The sequence below is a fragment of the Bacillus rossius genome, chromosome 2 (assembly GCF_032445375.1).
Source record: "Bacillus rossius redtenbacheri isolate Brsri chromosome 2, Brsri_v3, whole genome shotgun sequence".
NCBI classification, from domain to species: Eukaryota; Metazoa; Arthropoda; class Insecta; order Phasmatodea; family Bacillidae; genus Bacillus; species Bacillus rossius.
The window spans coordinates 14,758,994-14,784,003 of NC_086331.1; the positions used below are offsets into that span (position 1 = coordinate 14,758,994).

Below are 25,010 nucleotides of genomic sequence, written 5' to 3' on the forward strand. Positions count from 1 at the left end.
TGTGTCAGTCCTCCAACTGCCTTAATAGCTCGCATTAATACTTGCTCAATGCACATGTCTGTCCATGTACCCGACCAAAATTTATCTGTCCGCCATATAGTAAAATATCCCTTTTTTGTAAATTTGTGGAATTCTTCTTGACTGAGACTGGTTTTCAGTTGAGACATCTGTTGAAGATATAGTGGAACACTTTTGCTATAATTATGGTGGCCAGCTGCGAGCAAGTATGGCAACATACTTTGAACAGCACCGTTCAGCTCTGACAAACAAACGTACAATTTCCACAAGCTTGAAATATTGTGTCCAAAGTTTGGATGTGCAATTTGATGAGCTTGTGACTTGCAGTTTTGTGTCAAGTTCTTGTAATGCTTGTTTCAGGCACTGGGTATCCAAAGCTGTGAATGTGTACTTTACATTATCTTTTAAATCACATATAGCAAGGACATCTTCGAAAAGCAGTATTGCTAGTGCTTGTTGAGTTAGGAAATGTGCCCTTAAAGCCCGAGAATATGCTCGGCCACTCAGCATATGAACAACTGAATTTCGTGCATAGACTGTTGCCCAAACATCTTCAAGACCACTTCCGGCCATTATTGTACCAATTGCACCTAAGAAAGACATAAGTAGATGGAAACCTCCAAGTTTTACGAAAATCTTCTTTAGCGGACTGTCACTGCTAGAAACCAAAACAATTTCAACAGCTTTGGCATACAATGGCTGGTCAAATGTTACCATACACATTGATTGATTATGTTTTATGCACTGATCAGCAGCATGCAACAGTGCTGTGTACATGGTAGAAGGGTTACTGGGGTCACTATTTATGAATGGAAAAGGAGCTATGGCAGTTTTGGAAAAATGTTTCGTGTTGTGTACTTGCTCCATAAAACCACTCCATCCAGGGCATGAAAAGGCTTTTATCCACAGACCCATCAATGATAACATATTCAATAGGCGAGCAGGTTCTACGCATTCATTTTCTAATCCTTGAGTACCAATATTTTCTGATCTTACTAAAGACAGACCAGATTTGGAAGGTGGTTTGTAAGTCAACACTCTAAGAGGCCCTAGCGAACCAACATCAGACAGTCTTGTGGAAGCTATCTTCGGTACGGGAGCATCAGAATGAAGTGATGTTGCTGGTGTTACACAGACGATTCCTCCCATGGCATGGAAAGAACCATAACCATCCAGAGTACGTACATTATAATCTGCATTATCAAAAACAAATTGAATGTATGCATTATTATCAAACTCAGCTGGTACATTCTTGCACACAGATGTCGCGCACAATACAGTTTCCTTATAGGGCATGCACATCCCTAAATTAGCAAGCATGTCTAGCAAGGATCTTGATCCATATCGTCTGTGAAGCGTTACGCCAAGTCCAAGATGTATAGGAGATATGAATGATCGAGGTTGTGTTGCAGAAATATGGAGTGCTGGATTGCCAAAGATTTCTTGTCTTTTTTGATGTCTGGGGCTGTAGAATCTTTACTCGTAGGACCCTTAATAATCTTATCTTTAAAAAGTGAGAGTGTTTCGGGGACTAAATTATCCCCGCCCAATGAAATATATTTTACTGATGGGTAACAGCCGATGTCATATACCCTTGACCTGATATCTTTTATTAAAAGATCAGCTAACTCAATTATTCTCTTCCTTTCATCAAGTAAATTACTTTTCTTTTCATTGTACCACATACTTGTAAGTATTTTTTGTGTTGCTCCAGAGAAGCATACAATGCATTTCGTTCCAGGTAGCTCGGTAAAGGTCACTGCTGATTTGTATTTATCTTGAAGCTTTATTTTCAAATATCTCTCCCCATATATTGGTGAAGATGGGTCTATTTCTTCAAGAGTATTTACTAGCTCACCAAGTGCATACTGGCATTCACTGTTATCTTCTAGTATGTTACAAAGTTGACTAAAGGCTGCAGCTTTTAACTGAGTCATAAGAATGCTTGTGATGTGGAGCTGTTCCTGGTAACGAAGAGCCAAGACGACTGAAATAGGCATAACACTGACGATAACAGGCTTCAGCTGCTACCAAGTCGGCTACAGTGTTAAGTCTTATCTTTACTACATTACCCCACATATCATCACACTTCTCTGCTGTATCTTTTATATTGTCGACTATTGGTAATGTTGATACAAGACTAAAAGTCTTTCCGTGACGGTATTTGTGTACAACATCCACATATTTTCCACAAAACAAACACTGAGTTTTGAAATCAAAATCGGGTGAACGAGGCACTCTTAATTTTTGCACTGGTTCAACATTTTTTGCCTGTTGTACTCTGCGTCTGTAGTTTTTGCGACACTGTACGTGAATGGTAATGCAATCTTTACCATCAAGGTTTTCGGATAAACTGTCTTTTTTCAATCTACTACACTCTTTTATGGTATGTATTTAGTCCTTTAATGCCTACTGTCACGAGGTCTCCTTCAATGTTAGTAACATGGTGAAATAAACAAACGAAGCACTCCATTATAATTGTTGAAAATACGTGTGTGTCACACAAAAAAGTAAGAGACAAAAACCTAAATGTTTATTGATTTCTTGTCAACATGAGCAAATGTTTCACTTCACAGAATGGCTGCCAGCAAGGCAGTATCAAAATCATTCTTGTTGCTTGAAAGGTTCATTATACTTGAAATGAAATCCATGTCATTATCAGATTTATATTTCACAGTAAATATATATATATATATATATATATATATATATATATATATATATATATATATATATATATATATATATATATATATATATACATATATATATATATATATATATATATATATATATATATATATATATATATATACACACACACACACACACACACACACACACACACACACACACACAATTCAACATAAGGTATTCATATTTTTATAGTTTTCACCTTGTTCATGAGATTATGGGTTTTTGAAGAACCACCACTTGCACAATTATAAGAAAATAAATTTCTCTAATGTTATGTAGACATGTACAGTTACAGCTAAATTTAAAACAATCAATTTTTTAAATAGTCTGGAATGGTTTGTTTTCCCTTTGATGGTCATACATAATCCGGTAACATTTCCGTAAAAGTTTTTCACCATTAGAGTTATAGGCTATAATCAGTATGGTGAATATTTTCTACAATTTTGATTGTTTCAGAAAGTAAATAAAACTAAGAAAGCATTAATTACATTTTTCTTATAGGATTTTTTCTGCTCTACAACTTTTACTCCATGACATTTTTAAATTTAGCCCATGGTTTAGCCACAAATTAAAAAAAAAATTTTAAATTTTATTGTGGTTTTATTCTAAAGTCAGGTTATAAGCCATTGAAAAAATTCTGGGTGGCCTCACAAGTAAAAGTGACTTTAATAACATATTGAGAACACAAATATGAACACAAAGAAAAAAGAATTACTAGTGTAGGTATTTCCATTACTTTTTTATAGAGCGTTACTGCGAACATGGCATTAAATGCAACATGGCAGACATTTCCAGCAATAACTTGTTATTCCCAAAGGGGATTCTTTGGGACTTTTAGTATGTTATTAAGGGGTGTCAAATGAACATGTCCTGAAAATTTCAGCTTGTTATTCCAAATTTGGGGGTAAAACTTTAATTGCACTGGGCTAAAGAGAGAGAGATGGTATGTGTTGAAGTGCAGCGAAAAGGAAAATGTGGGAGAAAAAGGAAGACCTCTCCTTGAAAAGATGCCAGCCTTCTGCGTAACAGCAAATTACACCCAAGAAAATAAATCTACGACCTTCAACAAGGTCTTGAACGAGTTGGGGTTAAAATCCATGCCTCTACAGTACGCAGAAGACTCTTGGAAAGTGGAAGAAAAGCCATGAGGCCACAGAAAAAACAACTCTTGACTGCCACTCTGATGAAAAAGAGACTGAATTGGGCCAAAAAAAATGTGCTGTTCTCAGACGAGATACATATTCTAGTGCAGGGCCAGCGATAAAAATTATTTCGTAAGGGGATGGATCAAAAACTTACTGCAGTCCATATCGTACAATCAGTTGAACATCCAGCTAAGAAGATGTTCTGGGGCTGTTTTTCATACTCGGAACCTGGCAAACTTATTCCAGTAGAAGGAATAATGAATCGTGAAAAATATAACGCAATGCTAGATCGATGTTTGGTTCAGGAGCTGGAGAAAGTTCAAGCCAACGAAGATGCAATTTTTCACAAGACTCAGCTCCATGCCATACTTCTAAGAAAATGTTGAAATATTTGAAGGGCATTTTGGACTGGCCTGGAAATTCACCAGATCTCAATCCCATTGAGAATTTGTAGGCGATCTGCAAGGCCAGATTACAAAAGATGGGCTGTACAACGAAAATCAAAATGGTAGAAGCAGTAGTTGAAGTATGGTTTCGAGAGGAGGCAATCAAGAATAATTGTAAAAATTTAGTTGTCTCCATGCCGAACCGATTTCAAGCCGTGATTAAAGCAAAGGGAGGACATATTCCTTATTAAATAATAGTATTTAAGCCTTGTTTATGTTTCTATTAATTTTTTAATTTAGAATAAAGAATATACACGAAAAAAAATCTTCGTGCTGAACATTAATTCGCACAATACGGTAACTTGTACTTCGATTATAGATCAAATACAGTATATTGGGGCGTAGGCCCTATGATTCACTGAAAATTATTACAAGCTCTCAAAGCATCTCATTGTTAGTTTTTGGCCATTTAGAGATTTGTGACCATAAAGTTTTGAATCATGTATCAGTTTTAATGCTGTGTCAACTAAATGGTTTTAATCTCAAAGGCTTGCGTTATATATTAAAATAACATTTTCAGTACATTAAGGTTTAATTTATGCAGTAACTAATGCACTTTAGTATAAATCGTCACATTTTAGAGGTTTCGAGTAATAAAAGTATGAGTTACAGGAGTGGTTTTTTAGGAATTTTGTAGGGTAAACATTTTCTTTTAGTAGCTTATCATAAAGCCATTGTAGCATACTAGGATACATGATGTCTATGTTGTGACACATAGTTGTGGGCAGATTATGTTAGTATTATCATTTATGTCATTATTTCAGAACTGTAGAAACATTGAACAGATTCTCCTATTGGGGAAGAATGTATGTATGTTAAAAGGGTTGTATTACAATTTTTTTGTAATTTTATAAAGTTCTCATAAGCCCTTTTTTTTCTCCCCCCAGTTTCTCACAAAGCTGCATTTAATGGACTACTCGTTGTTGCTGGGAATCCACGATTGTGCACGCGCCGAGCAAGAAAACCGAGAGAGAGGCGAACAGGAAGACGACGAGAACAATGGTTTCGAGGACGACGAAGACTCGGAAACAGGTTCAGGAATCGACATCAAGCAAACGGCAGGGGATAGGTGGGGGGGCAACATGGCCACACCGCCAGATTCTCCTCACGTCGCCTTGATGAGGGAAACAAGTATACAGTACGAAACTGGCATAGTGCCAGAACTGGACATTTATGCAGTCCCTAGCTCGGACAGTAAGTTCAACATCTTATCATCTTAAATGTTAGTTTTAAGTTTGTGCAAAGTGATTAATTTTACAAATACCTATATACCAAAAAATGCTTTAATGTTTTTGGTACATGTACTGTGGGTGTTTGTGTTTCTTGTTTACTTTTTGATTGTAATTTTTGATTACTGTGTATTCTTAAATTTTTTTTAGTTGGATATTATGGCTTTCTATCTGAGGTCTAACAAATTGGTAGCAGGCACGGGAAGCAGATAAAAAAAAATGGGTGTTCGTTCATACCAGTTCATTTAAATTTTCAGTTATCTTTACATTTGAATTAGTATTCTCATTTTTAATTTTGGTCACTGTTTGGTGAGTGAATTATTCAGAGATGAACAAAGCCAAGTGCTATGCATGCAAGTGTTTGTAAATGATTTGTTTGCCTGGTTAGTTATTTTACTTATTTCCAGGAAATTTTTAATATCTCAAATTATTTTGTTTAACTACTATGTTTTTACAAAACTGCCAAATTAAAAATTGGAACATCCTATGTTTTTTCTACCAAAAATATGTTCAACATAAGGTTATAAGTTATAGGTAGTATAGTGTTGTTGAAAATCATTCTGCTAGTTGTTATTAATGTACTGATGATTATTCCATATATACTTGTATCTGTTCTAAATTTTATTGTAGTGGGTTTTGTTTTATATTTACATGAATAACGTGAATAAATATTAAGACTTTAGTTGAAAAGCTTTCTAATAAAGCATGTTTGGGAGTATGGCCGTGCTGTATTATCGAATGTTAATATAGTTTTAATGGGAATACCAAAAAATATTCATATACACTATAATGAAAAAGTTGCAACAGGCTGATCTGTAGCTGTTCACTTTGTGTACAGTTGTAATATAGTGCAAACATGATATATAACCTGCCAAGGAACACAATATCTACTGGAAAAATTTGAATGGGAGTTGTTCAGTCATTGCTGGAGTACAGAATGGGTTGAATCATAGAATGCAGACTGTAGTTGAAAGGTTATTCTTTATAGAAATAAGTACTTATAATAGTTATTACATTCGTATGTGAGTCACTTTAATATAATCCAGCAAAAAATTTGGAAATTTTTAACTTTTATCTAATACAATCTTAAATGATTAAAAAATGTGTAGTTTTTTTTTACTAATTTTGTATGGCTTGCCAAACAGCTTGCAAAATCCGTAGCATGTTAAGAGAAAGAGTTAGGGGCCGTGGTTTATGTTGTTTTTTTTTCCTTCTTTTTCAGATGCACCATGGAAAGAGATCTATTTCCTGGCTATTATAGATGTCCTAACACATTATGGTGTAAAAAAACAAGCAGCCAAAGCCGCCAAGACAGTCAAATACGGTGCCAATGTTGATGGAATTTCAACTTGTGACCCAGAGCAATATGGGAAACGTTTTATTGAGTTTTTGAGCAAGGCAATTGAGTAAGAGAAGCTTTGTTTATTTGTTTGGTGAGTTGCGTCTCTTATGTCGTCTTGTATATTTACAGTCAGGCATGAACTTTAACTGTGACTTGGGTGGCAATAGTTGGCATGTCAAATGGGACGGACAATCCAGCTGCATCCACCATAAACATTTGATTTATTGCTTAACTGTAATAGTGGTCATCCTGGTTCAGCATTAAGTCGAGAACCGAACAGAGAATATTGCCATAGAATAGAGTCAAGTTGAGCTAGCTTTAATTTGCTGAATTGAACTTTGAACTTAAGCCAGTTTAAATTTTAACACTTTACTAGTACTAGTTACTACATCTACTTCAACTACTACCTCCACTTCTACTACTACCACCTCTCCTACTGACACTTCTACTACTACTACTACTGCTACTGCTGCTACTAGTACTACTACTGCTACTACTAGTACTACTACTGCTACTACTACTGCTACTACTACTGCTACTACTACTGCTACTACTACTGCTACTGTTACTACTACTACTACTGCTACTATTATTACTGCTACTACTACTGCTACTGCTGCTACTGCTACTGCTACTGCTACTGCTACTGCTACTGCGGACTAATAGCATAAATAAATTATTTCTTACTTAAGACCCTCAAATCTATTCCATGCAAGAAACTGTCATTGTATGCACATCTCACTTTAGGGTGTACAAACAATACTGGTTGTACAAATTAATTTTTTAACATGCTGTACTGAATTACATTGTGCAATGCAAAGTGGCGGCAAACACCAGCTGCTCGTGTTGTATTTGAGCCACATATACATCAATGTAACCTGCTTCAGGCATTATTGGCACTGGTTGGTTTCATTACTCTATAGCTTGTTGAAATGTTCAAATGGCAGCAGTAATGTGTAAAGCATAAATATAAACAGCTGGCTTGAGTGTGTTTACATTACCATAGGAATATCACATTTTCCAGATTTGTTTTGTATAATATATTTAATAAATGTTTTTAAGCTATTATACATAAAAGGATGATTCCAAACAACACCTGCAATCCCTGGTCAGTGATTCCTTACAAAAAAAGAAGATACATGCATACTATTTACAGTGATTACTAATGCACCATTAAAAATAACATTTTGAAATATACTTTTATATATTAATAATTTATAAGTACTTGCAGCTAAGCAACAAACAATTTAAATAATGTTTCTTATAACAGCAATCTTACACATGTGAAAACATGGTCAACTATATCATCCCCCCTTCATTTATAAAACAAGGGTAGCCAAACTTGTTTTTGCATGAAATATGATAGCATTCATTGCAGTGCAAATTCATGAATTTAAAATGGCTGCCGACTGCAGCAGTTTTGTTTGCTGCAGTGAAACACTAATAACTTCTGGGCCTCAAATGACTGACATAAATGCAGCGTTAGATATAAATATTATTAACTAAATCAATAGGAAAATTCCTGAAGAAACACATGGAACAGATTCTCATCTTTCAGACTGATGATCAAATTATCTCTTAGACCACTATGATTAAAAAAAAAAAATTTTTTTTTCAACCAGTGTCACATGCAAACTTCTGCTACATACGTTCTTTCCTCAGTTTTTTTAAAAATTATTTCAAGCCTTTCCGCAACTGTAAATGATCTCAACAGCAAACCTATGATAATAATTGCAACATCTTTCTCAACCATGGATACATACTCTCAGAAACTATTTTCAATGCCTCCGTTGTCCAATAAGAAAGAGCATTGACCTTGGAGCTTTCTGGAACTTGTGTGCAGCGTTGCCAAGTTTTGAGTTAGTACATGGTGTGCTTTTTCAACATACGTTTCATGAAAAAATGTGCACAGTTATTCGTGTGCATACGGTACTGGACAAAATCATGAGTATCCATAGGCTGGGCTTGTGGATTGCCACCGTAATATTTTTGTGTGGTGAAGTGATGATTCGATGACAACATTGCTTGTTAGTCATTATTGGGTAACATGATGGCTGGGAGACAAATTCCTGGAGCCGGTAGAGTGAATAAGGGCTTCACAGTAAAAATTTTTGGTGGCCAGCATATACGGTGCCTTTAAATATTTGCTTGGCCAATCAAAAAAGAAAACCAGCTTTTTTCCGTGTAAATGTTGTTTTATCTAACATTTGCATTTCAACATCCGGAAAGATGTATACAAACACCTACAACAACAAAAAAAGAGCGTGTGTAACTCACTCAATACACGTGATAGATGTGGAACTTCTTTGACAATTCAAACCTTGACTCGTAAGTATATCGTAAGGGGTAAAACGGTATAGAGAGGGAGAGAAGGCGATTTTCTAATAATGATTAATTAACAGTAAATATTACTCACTGTTGAAAACCACCATATAAAAAAACTGTGTGTGTTAATGTTTCTTCAAACAATTCTACCATTTGGAACAAGCCAAATCTATGAACGAATTATGAAATTCATAAGAGGTACCGCTATCTATATGGAAAATGCAGGGACTGTCAACAGCGCTCTCCAACTGCTAGTTGAACAAAGGAATGTGAACATGTTGGTAGCTGGCAGCTGACTATAGGATACCTGCATCTATTTTCTGAAACAAGTGCATGCACACATGCTCAGTCTTATTCTTTCGTTCATCTACCTCTCTCTGTTCTATTTTTTTTGGATGGGGGACAAATCAACGCACAAAGAGAACAAAAACGAGCACAGCAAGTACTTGGCCAAATACCTATTCTGTGTATTTTTGCATCAAGAACGTTTCACAACAATGTTTCACGAAAACGTGACATTAAAATTCGGCCTTGAAATTTTACTCTCATCGCGCCTTAAGACGTTTCACTTCAAAAAGTCAGAAACTTGGAAGATACTTTAGTTTCACATACGGAGGCACAAATTTTACTACTGACAAAATGGAGAATGCACCCACACAAGAATGTAGATCTTGGTATAGTGCACAGAAGCCTAAACTTGCTTTATGTCAACATTCAGTTTGTGGTTGGAGGGATGGAAATGTTTAAACTGGAAATTGAAATATAGTTATTGGAGTTGTAACTCTAATTTGAGGATGAGAGCCAGTGAATTAAATTCATCTCATGTTGAGGTTGGCTAGATGTTGGGGGGGGGGGGGGGGAGAATCCTTGCCACCCTGTTGTAGCAGGGGTAAATGTTGATGTGATTCATCTTATCCGAGAGAGTTGGCAATGAGACTATTACTCTGACACCTCTACCAACACTACAATGTTGGATGCTAACATTGAGCAACACTGATTTTGTGTACGGAGAAAGGTGGCACAGTGGTGAGTTACTGGACTTGCAAACTGAAGCATCTGGGTTCTAATCCCGACCCCACCATCTTGATTTCCGTTTTTCTTGGTTTCCTGAAACCACTCCAGGCAAACACTCAGTTCTTTTATTATTGTAGACTGTAGCAGATATCCTTCACAATTATTCTTATTATAGTTTTTCTCTTTTGTCATCTTTAATGATCGTGCTGTTGACAAGACTTTAAGCACAGAAAATACTTGTGCTTATCTTGTTTTTATTTTCTTTGTTGCAGCATGTACAATACTGGATGCAAATTTAATAAAAAAAATAGACATTTTACACTGTTTTTCACTCTTCAGAGATCACCATTTATCTCTTTAAGCAGACACTGAGAAAATATGTGTGTATTTTGATGAAAGACTTGGTAGTGTTAACATTAATCAAGCACAAAACATTTTACTTCTCAGCCTGTTTTGTCTTGTCATAATGTGGTAAGAACTATAGTGATTAGAGCTCTGTTAATAAGTTAAGTGACTGATAGAAATTAATTTTAAATTTCTGGTGCTTACAGTTTAACACATTGGGGAAATACAGTAGGTACTATCCACCTTTTTTCCTTCTTCTTGGAACTAAAAATTGCAGAATTATTATAAAGGAAAATACATCCAGAATCTAAGGCATTCATGTTGTAAAGTCATTAAATTTCATAGATGCTTTTATTTGTATTGAATATATATATATATATATATATATATATAACCTCATTAATACTAAACATTGTTCAATGCCGGCTTAAATTCTTAAAGCAACTTAATTTTGATTTTTACTCTAGTGACATTTCACATGTGTTGTCTGGAAAACCATGACCAGCTAATAATTTTTTTCCACATCTGCCTTGAAAATTTTACATACCACTTGCAAAAAGTAATGTCATCTTGAAAAATATGCAGTGTGTACTGTAGTTTGTGTGGTTTTTAGTTTACTCGATGAGTTAAAAAAATCAAATTGCGTAGATTCATATTACAATTTTTTGATACATTTGTTTTTAAAGTTATAATGCAGCAGCTGAATACATATTGGTAATATTAGTGAAAGGTTGTAAAAACAATGGGCAAAGTACAAAATTAGGTTAATGTTTATTTGTTTTAAGTTTTCAAAACTATGCTCAAAGATGGGAAACATAGCAGAACCTTCTGGGGACCACTTGTCTACTAAATCAATGTTCATAAATTGTGTATAATTCTGGAGTTCAACTTTGAAACACTTTTTGCCGCACTACTTGAGCTTGATATTTTGGGAATTTCAAGCCATGGAGCAGGTAGTTATTTTGAGGCCATACCATAACAATATAATCAATTTGATGCCAGTAAATAATAATCTTGATGTTTAGTCAGAATTATGAAATTAAAATAAGTTATAAGATTCTTAAGTTTATAATTATTGAGTGTAGTTAAACAGAGCTCTAATCGTGTTGCTATATTATAGAGAATGTATAATACGTATGTAAAGGTGATAAGGGAGCAGACACAGAAAATTTATTAAGGTACATATCTCCTTTTCATGGGTTTGGCATAAGACTTTACTCAGTACATTTGATACCTACAAATAAGGTTGGCATTTAAAAATAAATTTGATAAATTTTTAAACCCCAGTATATGTGTGTAGCTTAGTTTTTGTTTATTTTATTGAACCTAAAACATTTTTGTTTCATGACTGCAAATTTGGCATTTTTATATGAGTATAACAATCTCAGTATCTCTGTTGTTTTTCAAATAACTTTAGGTGAAAACCACGTGGTTCTTAAAAGTTTGTCAGGTTTTGTTAAATACATATAAAAGTAATGTTTCTGTTGGTATTTAGTATCGAACCATTTGAATTATGATCTTTTTTTTAAATACATGTTTTGGAAAAATTATTCAGAGATTAAATTACGTCTTCATACTACTTGACATTTTTTTTGCTAAATCTAGTGAATATGCAATAATTTATACAGAATTACAGCAGGGATTCTATCTTCATTATAAAAGCCTATAAAAAATTCAGTTTAGTGGATGATTATTATCTGTTTGATTGTGAAAGCAACATAAATTTAAAGTTGGATTTTTTTTGTCTGGGTGCTAAGTAGTTTAAAAGAAATTGTACAACAAAAACTTCTATGCTAAAAAATTTTCCACTACTAGTATTACTAATACTTTTACTGCTATGTGTACTTCTACTTTAAGGTAGGCAGTTGAGTTAATGCAGGAGGACATTATTTACTCAACTGGATTCTTTGAAAGGTCAATGTTAGTTCTAAAATCAAGTTATCCTTCTGCACAATCTCTTGTTATGAATCTAGCCTTAAGTTTAAGGTGCGGCTCTACTTCACATAGTTATGCCAATGAGTTGAGTAGTTGGGCCTCCCAGATTCCAGAGGTATGAGAACCACTTGGATACTGACTCATTGCTCATAAACGAAACCTGTGAGTTATGGTAGAGACTGAGTGTGATTCAGGAAGGCTCATAAAATTACTGTGCTTTTAATTTGATTGAATCTTCTGATTCTGAAATTCGAATTGGCCCAGCACTATTAATTTACTTTGTGTTTTGGGGAAAATAGAGGATGAGAACTCCTAGAATTGGTGAAGCAGATTATAACATTTGCAGGACATGTTGTGAAGAGATGGAAAGGATGTGTGCAGGATAGGTGGAAAAGCTGCATAAAACAGATCTGGCAGTCTATGGCTTGAACAAGCATATTCGTGGGTTTTTGTAAAAAAAAATAATAATAACAATAAAAAATAAATTTGTATGCAGGCAGATTTTTTTAAAAATGTAAATTTTGACAGCATGGATGCTTTAGGAAAATGGCAGACCTAATTAGTCTCTTTCCCCTGCTTCAAGCTTTTGTTCCACTCCTAGTGTTGCTGAATGTTGTCATGATGGAAAAGTTTTGCTAACTAAAAGTGCTTCTCATAGTCTTTTACCATTGTCAAACGTTTTTACATTAATTGTTGAGCAAACAGGTGAATGTATAGTTCTATAGGGGTGTGCAAGCCTAAAAAATAATGTAGCAAAATATTTGTGTCTTAAAAATTTTTGTGGAACCCTGGCTTTGTATGTTTTGTCTTAAATTGAATATGTTTGTAGCTTTTGTATTATTATTATATATTAAATATATATATATATATATAAATAATTTAGGTGTACTGAAAATTCATACTGTAATTGCATACATTTGTGTGAGAAAGATTGAGAGGCATTAACACTAGCAGTTATTTTCAGTTAAACAATACAGTTTTGTATTTCCATGTCTTGGATAAAATTCTATTGGGATAATATTGACTATTCAATAATACTCTTACGAGTGGGGTAAATGGGTTCATAAAGGATAGCCCAATACATTTTTTATATAGTTTTATTAATTACTAATAACTACAGCTTAAAATTAATCAAGAACACTCTCAGTCCAATCTCTGTCCGCAAAGTCAGTCTCACGCCGATCAATCACACATTAGCCTGCGCACTGAGCTTGGCTCGAACGTGGCTCGCTCCTCTGCCAGTCCCTGTCCGCTCACCGCAGTCCTGGACGACTGCCTCACCGCTCACCCACGTGCTGTCGCTACTGTCGCTACTGTCGCTACTGTCACCCCGACTCCTACCGAAGAGGCTCTCGAGACACTCGCGGGTCACCTTCCCTGGTATCGCTACCAAAGAGACTCTTCCTCTGTAGCCAGACCTTCAGTCGTTTAACGGTCGCTCCGGGTATCGCCGGTGTCACTCGCCGGTAGGTCCCGGGAAAAACCTGGCGCTCTGGCTTTGTGTCTACCCCTCGACACAGTCATTTTGGGTTATATTGGGGGTAGTGGTGTCTCGGGAGGAATTGAAATATTTTAAATATTATACCCAGACACAAGAAAAATCTCTCGGCGATCGAGACCTCGACACACCGGGAAAATCCTGGCGCTCGGACTTTGTGTCTTCTCCTCGAGACAGTCATGTGGGAGTTTTATATATTATACCGGGACACTACTCTCTACCTCTCTCGTAGGCAGGGCCATTTTATACCCGCGGAGGCCAGGCATGGAAGCACCCAGAAGCTGTGTGTAAGCATTCCTGGTCAGGCATGAAAACACCCAGACGCCGCTTATTACCTCACGGGTGTCCCTAACCTGGTGGCGCATGCCTCGTCCATCCCCTGAGGCGACGACCCCAGAACTCTCCAGACCTCTCGGCGTCCAGGCCACCAGACCGGCCGGGCTCCATGACTGACGCTGTGGGTGCGTGTGGAGGGAGAAGGCTGTGATTGGCAGGCCACTAATGGCCAGGCGACACACACACCTCCCTCGCTGGGGGGTGGGAAGAGTCTGTGGCCTTGCGAACTCCGCGGCAGCCGGCGGCCAGCATAACAATACCTTCCTGCTCTCCTTCCTCTATTTAACATATTAGTTTTGATTTTGTTTTTAAGTTTTATAGTTGTCTTATAAGTGTTTTTAGGTTTATATAGTCTTTTTCTGTGCATACATACATGATTGATTCACTATATTGTCACGTCTCACTTTCAGGGGGAAGGGGGGTTCTCTTCTTAAAAATGTAGCTCAGATAAATTATAAAATAAAAACGTTAAGTCGCCATAGAGCTTTTTGGCACTAGAATCATATTAGTAGGCTCATTCTTATACAAGAATTGAAAAATCAGGATACTGAGAAAAATAAGAGAACCCTAAAAACAATAGAACACATAACATTTATTAAGAAAATAAATAAGGATGACAAATGAGGTGGAACCTTCCACGTCCTCTACAAACAATAAATACCTATAAATAAATAACTTAATTAATACATAAATACAGGGATTATGTTTCCATTATTCTAACTACTGACATTGAAATTAATTATTCTTATCATTTCTCCTAGGCCACCTAGTGATGCCAAACGTCATTAGTTATTCCGCAACTTCATTATTAAGATTGTCAAGAACATTCACTACCGCGAACAGGACTTTAAAATAATTATTTAGTTTAGTTCTATAACGTCATCATAAACATGTAAACGAAAAGGATCGCGATACAAACAAATTACAGAGTTTATACTGGAAAAACAAAAGGAAACTTTAGTTCTGACCTCCTTACACGTTAGTAAAATAAAGTTTTTAAAAAAAAAATTTTTAAGAGAGCAACTACTACACCAAACGAGAGTTTTACAGTTAACTACGAAGAAACATGAAGTTGCGGAAGGCAAAGACTCAGGCATCACGCAGACGCCATTTCAATTTCACTCGCCTAACCATTACCACGTCGACGCACGGCCGGGCAGCATAACAGCCTTCCACAGGATTACAGCCCCGCGGAAACATTTTACGTCTCTTTTAAACAATTTGCTTGGCCGCAAAACCCCCAGGGGAAAAACATCCTGACGGGAAGTTTTCCTGTGTTTTCCAAACACGTAAAGTTATTACAACAAGCCGGCCGTGCGCTCGCCCACGCCGGAATGTCCACGTAGTCAGAAAACCGGCCACCAGATTGTGACACTTGCCTGCGCACTGCGAGTGCGCACAACCTCGATCGCTCAGCTGGCCTCAAAAGAACGGTAAACAAGCCTGCGCCGTGTTTCTCTAGAACCGCAGCAAACAACGTGGCAGCTGGCCTGGCTGAAATGCGGTCACGCCTGCGTCCCCAGACAAATACGTGCAAGACTCGCACTCTTCCAGCCCCACAGCAACCCAAATTACAACAAAGGTGTTACAACATCTGAGCGTGAAGGAAACCAAGTCCCGAACTAGAGAAAAGATTTAAAATTGTGTTTCCAACAAATAAAATAATTAAATAAATTAATGATAATTTTGAACCACGTGACAATATAGTATTTAATTTGCCAGACTTAACATTTTTTACCATATTTTTAAAGTTTCATTTTTTAAATTTTTTAGTAAAATTATTTTTATCCCTGCATAATAGTTTGCTGCACTTTATTAAGCTTGCTTCTTGACAAAATGTTTATGAAATTTTAGAGTTTATATAATGCTGGAATATCACATGATGAATATTCTGGCGTTGAGACAGGAACAAACATAGACAGTATTTTTTTTTTATGTAGTTATAATTTATTGAACTTTTCGAGATATTTTCATTATTAGCTAGCTGAAAATAACAATCATAAGAACCACATGTGTAATTTAAAAAAAATTATTTATGGCATAATATTAATCTGCCTTTTTGTAAGACATTGCTTTAAAGATTGTTAATGAAAGTCTTTTGGATTACGAATAGCTTTTGGCGCTGTAAGGAATAAATGGTTGAATGGTTCTTTCCAATGTGAAAAAATTTATACTTTTAACCACAACGGTAATCTGCCGTAAATAACTATGAAAAATCAGAACACACAAGCCTTTTGCAGATATGTAGTTCCAATAGTTCCATGTTTTGTTCTCTTGTCTACATCATGTACAAACAATCAGTTTTGACACTAGTAGAAACCCAATGCCAGCCTAGCAAGTAAAATAAAGCCAATCACAAAGCGTTCTTGGGCCCGTTTAAAACCTTGCATTCCTTATATTTTCTACACACTTTTTTCCATGTTCAGGTCATATTTTAGGTCTTTGTAGTACAGACTTATATTAGTATAAACTTAATTCTAAACTCTCATGTTATTTAAATGGAATACTTTTCACATGCATTTTCCTGACTAAAACATAATTCAAGAACATATAAGCTTAACAGAAATTTTTAATATTATTTTCATGTCTAGTAGGTGATGTTCCTTAGAAAAAATGTTTGTAGTGCATTTAAAATTTGTAACATTGTATGTATTTTTTTTTTGTTTTTAAATATGTATATTTATTTGGCCAACATTACTTTGTATTTAATCGGGATCATACTTTTTACACCTACATTCCTTATTTTAAGTGCTCTTTATCTTTCTCATGCACAGTGCTTTGACGTGGCATATTCTATTATTTTGACAATTTTGGTGATGACAAATGCAAAAATTAAATGAATTTTTGACATTAAATTGGTTCACATCCCTGTTTTCAGTGTCTTCCATTCAGATAGTTATTATTACATTTTGTTACAATTTATTATATAGTTTATGGGTTTGTTTTGGTTTTTTATGTTAATTAAGAGGCTAAACAAGATTTTTATTTAATTTAAGTTGATATAAACTGTATTACATAGTTGAGTAAAATTATTTTCATTAAGTAATATAATGCTTGCAGATCATGTTTATATTAAATGGTATATGAAATTTTAAGTTAAACCTTTTTTTAATGGAGCAATTTTTTTTTAAGAAAAACTTTCTTAAGATAAGTTAGATGTGTTTAGATTTTTCTTTTACTATAGTGTAATTAATTCTTTGTATATATTGTACTGATCAGTTATTTAAAAGAATAAATGCAAATTATGGATATTAAGCTTTCAAATTGCTATATACTAATTGATTTTGAAAATAATTATTTATGAAAAATTTATATTTTTGCTGCAATTTAGTGTAAATATTGTAAAGTGCTGTGATCATGTTTTGTAACATTTATTTCTTAGTGTGCAAAAATATTAAAATAAATGAAATATTTCTATTCAATGTGAGTGACGACTTCTTATAACAATGTGATAAATTTGAGTTTGTTGCTTTACTAACAATATTTTATTTTAACATGGTTGTATCTTGTTCTTCAGTATAATATTAGGATACTGTGATTTTAGCTTCAGCTAATTCTGCACTGAATTGTGCTGTCACATGTTTATTGAAACAATTAGCTTTTTTTTCTATAGTTTTTAAATGTGAACATTGTAACTTGGTCATTCTTTGACAAGTCAACAGATTTCTGTAGATTTTCACAGTGACTATTTCAGGTTAAATACTTCTGCTTTAAATAATGGAAATGATTATCATGCAACGACTAAGTAATGCTGAGGCTAAATGATTCTGTATTAATGTTTGGTTATTTTTGCATGCCATTACATCAAATATAACGAATTTATAGGTAGTAACATTAGAAATTGTTTTGTTGAAATTAATTTCAGAATGATTTGTTACGATGGACATCATTATCTAATTGCCGGACTCACTATATATCTTAAAAAATTTTAAACATTTTTTTGCCGTATTGGAATTAAGGTTATTACTCAGAACTCTAAACGCACATGGTTGCAACAAATTTAATTTATTTGACTTGGACCAGTGCATGAGGGTTTTCCTTCATATGGTGACAGATTGTCAGCCCTTATCTCTGTGGTAATTTGACGTCACCAGTAGTGCCTCTGAGTCATCAAGACCGTAAATATAATTTTAGGAATCTCTGTGTTGTAAGTAATTTTATATTCTCTTGCAATTTTAAGCAAAAAAAAAAATTCCTAAATGATTTAGTATTTATACTTACTTGACATGAAATTTAAATTTATTTGAAGTTAGCAGTGTTAACATTTTTGATAGTGAAGCGTATGGATACATTATTTGTGAACGCAGACGAGTCGTTGGTGCCTAGTTCCAGTCACGCAGGCTTTAAATAGCAACCATTAGAATGCCAGTTTAGTGACTGTTGGGCATTTTTGAAAATGGCAAGATTGTTACTTTCCGAGCAGCTGCCTCTTGATTCCTCGACAAGCATGAAGTAACACTCGATGCTTAATGTGCTTAATAAATCTAGCAATGTTAAGTTGGATGGCCTGGGAAGCATGCAGTGGGCAGTCATGTGTGCGTATGTGCATGTGTGTGCATGCAGTAGTACATTTGGTTCTGTCAGGAAGGCAGGTGAGTATATTGACATGTGGGTGTGTGACTAAAAATGTAGGCAACCATGTTCATGCTATACAAACACTGATAAAAATAGATAGTATTAAAATTCACAGATACAGACTAGGACTTTGTTGAGTTGACATGGAATGACCTAGATGATTTATTCAATGTTTTTCTCTGACTGAAGTGTACAGCTATATTTTTCTCAGGAATTTAATGTTTTTATTATTTGTGTGTGCATATTGAGTCTGTTTTGTGACCTTTCTTTCACTGACTAGTACAGTATATTAGTAAAGAAGGTGTGTGGGAAAGCTGATTAGATATTTAGTATCATAAAACTGTGTTAAGTTTTAATGTTACAACAATTGTATCTGTATAAAAATGTGAAAATATGTGGTGCCATTAACAGTATTGTGATGTCATGAAAACACTTTTTCACAAATTAATCGAGATTGGAATGTTTGAGGAATACATAGAAGTCATGGAATATTAATTTTTTTAAGTAAAGTGAGATGACAGAATTGCACAATTGTTTGTTTTAATCTGAATACATGAAATATTTCAGGTCATATTGCAATTAAGTTAAAAAAAAATTCTTTGGTTGAAAGAGTTATTAATTTTAGTGTATGATGCCATCCAGTGCATTAGAATAGTTGAGAAAAATATTTGTGGCATAACGTTGCCTGATCACTGAATTTATGTATTACATATCCACATTTTATGTGTGCATAAAGATGTATTGTTTGTGTGGCGTATATATTCACTCTCTCGCAAATCATGTTGATAGATTCTATGGGAAACTATCGCTGCTTATTACTGTGTATGCACACACTGTCTGGTTTGTGCATGAAGCCAATTATGAGGTTGCTGACTATGTGTTTACTTGTTCTGAAACTTTTGTGCTGTATGGGTAGCCAATTTTACTTTATAATATACCAATACGATTTCCTATTTTAACATTCTGATAGGTATTTTTTGTAACCAAATTAGGAGTTTTATTTGTGGTTGGAGCAGTGTATTATGAATTAACTTTCTTCATTTTTATATCACAGTCTCTCATTGAGTAACTGGTAGTTCCGGTCAGTGGTGGATGTGGATACAGGGTTTGTGCAAGGGGGTAATATATAATTTAGATGAGCTTCTAAATCATATGCTTTACTAATGCTATGCTTTCGACATTGTTTTAATTTGTATTATACTTATACAACTGATGGCTCGTTAATGAAATCTAATATTAGTTAAAATTTTCGAATAAATTAAAATATGAGAAAAAATGGAGAGGGATATAACCCCTTACCCCCCCCCCCCCCCCCCCCTCCCTTCTTTCCAACTTCTTTCTGTTTTCTATACACTGATTCTGGTTTGGCGATAATCCAGGAACAGGGTGGGTCAGAACATACAACTTATCATGCACTGGTCAGGTTGTAGGAGTTAAAAATTCGGATCGTGGAAAAGACTGTGACCGCATTATCCTGTTTCTGTTCAGCTTAAATGATGATTAATAATCTTTTATTCAAATATCAATTACAATTTTGTATAACAAAATTACATTAAACTTGCATTAGAGAGGCTATAGTGTGTTTTTATGATGTAATAATCAGCATAGTGTTTGGCAGTGGTTGGGAATTTTGACACTGTCACACATTTTTCATAGAATAAACACATGTTTAATTTTCAAGCACGACTCTTAGGATTCACATTATGTTGGCTTAAAATCAATATTTTTCTTTAACATAAGCAAATGCAGTTTATCTGTGTTATTTAGTAATACCATGTATATATGTATACATGTATGGAGGATCCAATAAGTGTATAGTTTGTATATTTGTGTTCTCTGATAGATTTTCATGTGCACAAAGTATAAGTGTGTAAATTCTTTGTAGATTCTTGGTACTGAAATAAATTTGATTAAATTTATCAGCCCTGGGGCATCAAAGATCTTATCGAATCCATGTGTGTGAATGTTTTTACAACATTGTGAGAAACGGTTGTGGAATCCATTTATTCACATAAGTTTTGCTCCTAACAGGTCCAGATTTCAGTTATTTGGATAATTGTTTATCATTTCAGCCTATATTAGTCAAGAATGCACTGTTTAATGTCATGGCATATTTTTACCATAGGACAGTCCTTATTATGAAATTCATTATATCCTAGAAAATATAGGCTGTATCTTAACTTACCACAGGAACTGAAACCGAAGCATCTGTAAGTTGAAAGAAACTGAATATTCTTTAAAAAATCTGGGAAAATTTACTTTGTGTTGTTAAAATGAAGTTCTGTGTGATGTCAGGAGTTTGCATTTGCAATTGCAGAGACATCAAAACGTTGAATGCCACTATGTTTCGCTCATGCGAGTAAAATTGTAGTCTCATTTGCGGGAAAGTGAGTATTGCACATATTCTATTAGGTAACTCCTAGTGGCAAGATTTACAAGAGAACATGTGCTTCGTTCCAAACTTCAAGTGATTGATATTTTCACTTATTTTAGACACCTGCAGTGTGTGTGTCATCACGACATATTCTTGTGCTGTTTATTTTCACTTTTATAGTCATCAGATTACTCATGTGTGCGAGATGACAGGTATTATGATATTAGTACTTGTACTGCAAACAGTCACAAAGTTATGGCCTCTTTCTGTATGTATGCTGAAAGATATCTGCTTCTGTAATGTCCAAATTATAGGAGGTTCATACATAGAAGGTTGTCTTCCATTTCTGCGTTCTGAGTTTGTGATCATCGTTTAGACAGCACACATACTACTTTATTTTTCCTTGAAATTGCAAATTCTGTAATAATGTCATCATGTTTTGCAACTTGTACATATACGTACTTGCAGTTACATACAACCTTATGTACAACCTGCATTGTTGTACCTAAACTTCAACTTTAAGGCTTAGTCTTGCAAGTCATGTTAGTTATTTAATTTTCTTGTCATTACTATTATTTGAGAGATTTGTCTGTAAATTTATCGTGGTAGCTTTCTTGTGCATTTTGTGTTTCATCTAAAAATTTCTTAACAGATATTTATTTAATATTGTCTAATAGCAGTAAAACATCACTGGGGTGTTTATAATTATGATCACAAGTGTGATTGATTTTTTTTTACAGCTCAAAAAAAGTTTTGTAATTATCAGGTAAGAAAATGAGTGATCCAACAACAAATGCACCAGAGCTATAGGAATAAGTTTACAGGAAAATCCCTTAGTTAATATTAATAGTGAGAATAAAATTAAATGACCTCGGCATGTGAGAATGAGCCTTAATTTCTTAATTTTTCTTCTAGGGCTCACACGGATGCTTTTCTGTACAAATTTAAGATACATCCTGTAATTTATTCTTGTGTAGTGATATATTATAATTGAAAATACATTGTATTATAAGCAAAATGGTGTATATTCCCCTCTGTATTACTTCAAACATGCCTGGCTTTTTTTGTTCACTGTTGTGTGAATTTTTTTATTGGTTTTGGTTGCCAGTATCTATGTAGTTAGGATGTTGTGTAATGCCATTAATTTATTTTCTGTGTATTATAGTTTTTTTGATTTCATGGAAATTTGTGTGTATAAATATATAGAATCATTTAAATGAGAATCAACTGTAATTAATTTGATGTGCATATTATTGTGCAGCACTTATTATTATTGCATTAGATAGTTGTACATAATGTATTATGATTAAATACTTTGTAGAGTGCATGGAATGATAATTTTTCAATTTTTTTACGTATATATATTATTTTAATATTTTGTAAAGGAGTTATTTACATTGATCAATTTTAACAACCCAAAGACTGCAAATTTTGGTTATTGTCATTTTGTTTAGTATCAAGTTCTTTTTTTAGTTTTCTGTGGACAGTTTCATCGCTAAACCAAATGAAAGTGAATCAAACTGTACTTTATGTAAAGAATATTGTGTTATAAAATTTCTCTCTCGGTGTATTGAACATTGTATGTCAACATCACTGTCAGTATTTTATAATATTTGTCTGTTTGCATGTGTGCATGTGCAGTGAGGAAGACAGAGAGAAAGAACTTGTGTACAAGTGCACTAGCACTACTTATTGTACTTATCTATTAAAGTTTACATGTAAAATGTGTGGACTCTTATATGTTAGCTGGAAATTGAATTTTTCTTACATGTTATATTGGATTATTTACACTTTTATACTGGTTGATGAGTATAAAGTTTGTTGAATCATTTTTTCAAAGTAATTACTGTTCTATGTAGTATATTACAACTAATGATGGACCATTTGGCAGAATAAATTATGAGGTCTAGAAATTTACTTGTGTTTTTGTCGTAAAAAAATACCTTTATGGTTAAATGGAAAATGCTATTTATATGTGACAAGAGTGTAATTTTTATAATGTGCTGTAACCATCTCCTTGTATTTGTAAGTACAAAATATTATTCAGCTACATGAACCATAAAAGGAACTAAATTCTTATAAGTTATATTCTACATCACAATTTTTTTTTGAATTTTAACCTAACAAACCTTATTTTTGATATTTTTGTCACAATTTTTGAAGATTATTAAATTTTCTTTGTGGTCAAATATGGTACATTTTGGTTTCTTATTGAAAAAACGTTTATTTGTTGATGTGTGGATTTTTGCGGCACATCCGCTAAATGTCCTTCTCAGCTGTAATGACTGATTATATTTATTATCTAGTGTCTCATTGGTAGAGACCTGCAAAACTCGCGGTTTCGATGGCCTTCAGGATATACTGCACATACCCCTGTACACTCGGGCAAATAACGCAGGTTCATTGGCTGCCGACTTGTAAGTCGTCTCAGCTGGTTTGTCTGTGATTCGATTCGTCTTTGGTTGAGGGTTTATAACTGGTTGAGATTCGTCCAGATGAACAGTAAGCCAATAGCAAAATTATCTAAGAGGTTATGTGTTTTAATTCTAGCCTATCACCGAATGAATCCGCGAATTTTGCAGGTCTCTACTCATTGGTCAATCCTTGTACAGATTAAGATACAAAATCATTATTTTTACCTCAAAATATTTTTTTACATATTTTTTTATGTTCTTGGTAAAATATTGGTATAAAATGAACCACCTGCACATGCTTACTTTGGGACCTCCTAATCATGATTCTTTGTGGACTTGCGTGTTGAATACTACTTGTGTTTACATAACTTTTGGAATAAAGGAATATTATTTGACAACCTTGTGTTTTCCAACTGTCTTCACCAATTGTAACATTACACAGAATTATGATTATAATTATGTTTTTACAATTGCACTTTTTTTTGTGGAAACATGGGAAACTAATGTTCCATAGCTAGAGCCACATTTGCATATTCTTTTCCCTTCAGGCTAGACTCAACTGAACTATATATACTGAATCTACTACAGTGTTATAGTGTGCTTATTTATGAAGGCTCTTCAGTCTGTGCACTGGTTTGCACTCCTCTCTGTCTAACACTGTCTCAGGATTACCCAGGGATAGTCAACAACTGTAGGCCATTAATCAAAGTAAAGCAAGTTTTATATGTATGTGCTTCAAGTCTAGTTGCTTCCAAATGAATCCTTGAAATACTCAGGCCTCTATCCACAACATTTTATCACATAACTTTAGTTACAATGCTTTAATTATAACCCTTTGTCTTTTGAAGCAGTAAAAAAAGGCCTCCTTAAATCATTATGTTTTAGGATTCTTAGCAAATTTTTATTTGTCCAGTAACATTTTAGTATGTCATTTATCTAATTTAGTATTATATAATGTGCTGCTGCCTCTTGTGTTAATGGAATCTAACATACATTCATACATTTCATACAAGTAAGATAATTTTGACACAGTAAGAGATGATTTTCCCGTACTTCCAAGATAAAAGAAAGTGTAAGATTTTTAATTTAGTGTTAAATGGCGTGTGCTCCATACACATGACCAACTAAATAGCTTTCTGCTTTTTAAAAAATTTTGTGGTTACACATTTATTCTCACACTAATGGGTCTTTGGCAGGCTCTCCCCCTAAGGAAAAGAGAAATTGCTGTTATAAAGCGTAGAAACGAGAAGGTTGTAGGCAAATACAGAACAAGCTTCCTGGCTGCCGTTGTTTGGGTGTAAAGCCGAGGCCACACGT

The 25,010-nt window shown here is 34.4% G+C and overlaps 1 protein-coding gene across 2 annotated transcripts in view; it reads left to right on the forward strand.

Moving 5' to 3' along the window:
* The window catches only part of LOC134529124 (phosphatidylinositol 5-phosphate 4-kinase type-2 alpha), a 62,760-nt gene extending 38,669 nt beyond the window's left edge, over positions 1-24,091 (forward strand). Inside the window, exons 7-9 of one of the 2 annotated variants that reach the window (XM_063362879.1) lie at positions 5,194-5,500; positions 6,758-6,968; positions 10,489-24,091. In XM_063362879.1, coding sequence (XP_063218949.1) covers positions 5,194-5,500; positions 6,758-6,945 — 495 coding nt within the window. In that variant the 3' untranslated portion in view covers positions 6,946-6,968; positions 10,489-24,091. Of the gene's footprint in view, positions 1-5,193; positions 5,501-6,757; positions 7,955-10,488 lie in introns of those variants that run through there. The other variant, XM_063362878.1, reaches the window with a different exon arrangement.
* The last annotated feature ends 919 nt before the right edge of the window (positions 24,092-25,010 follow it).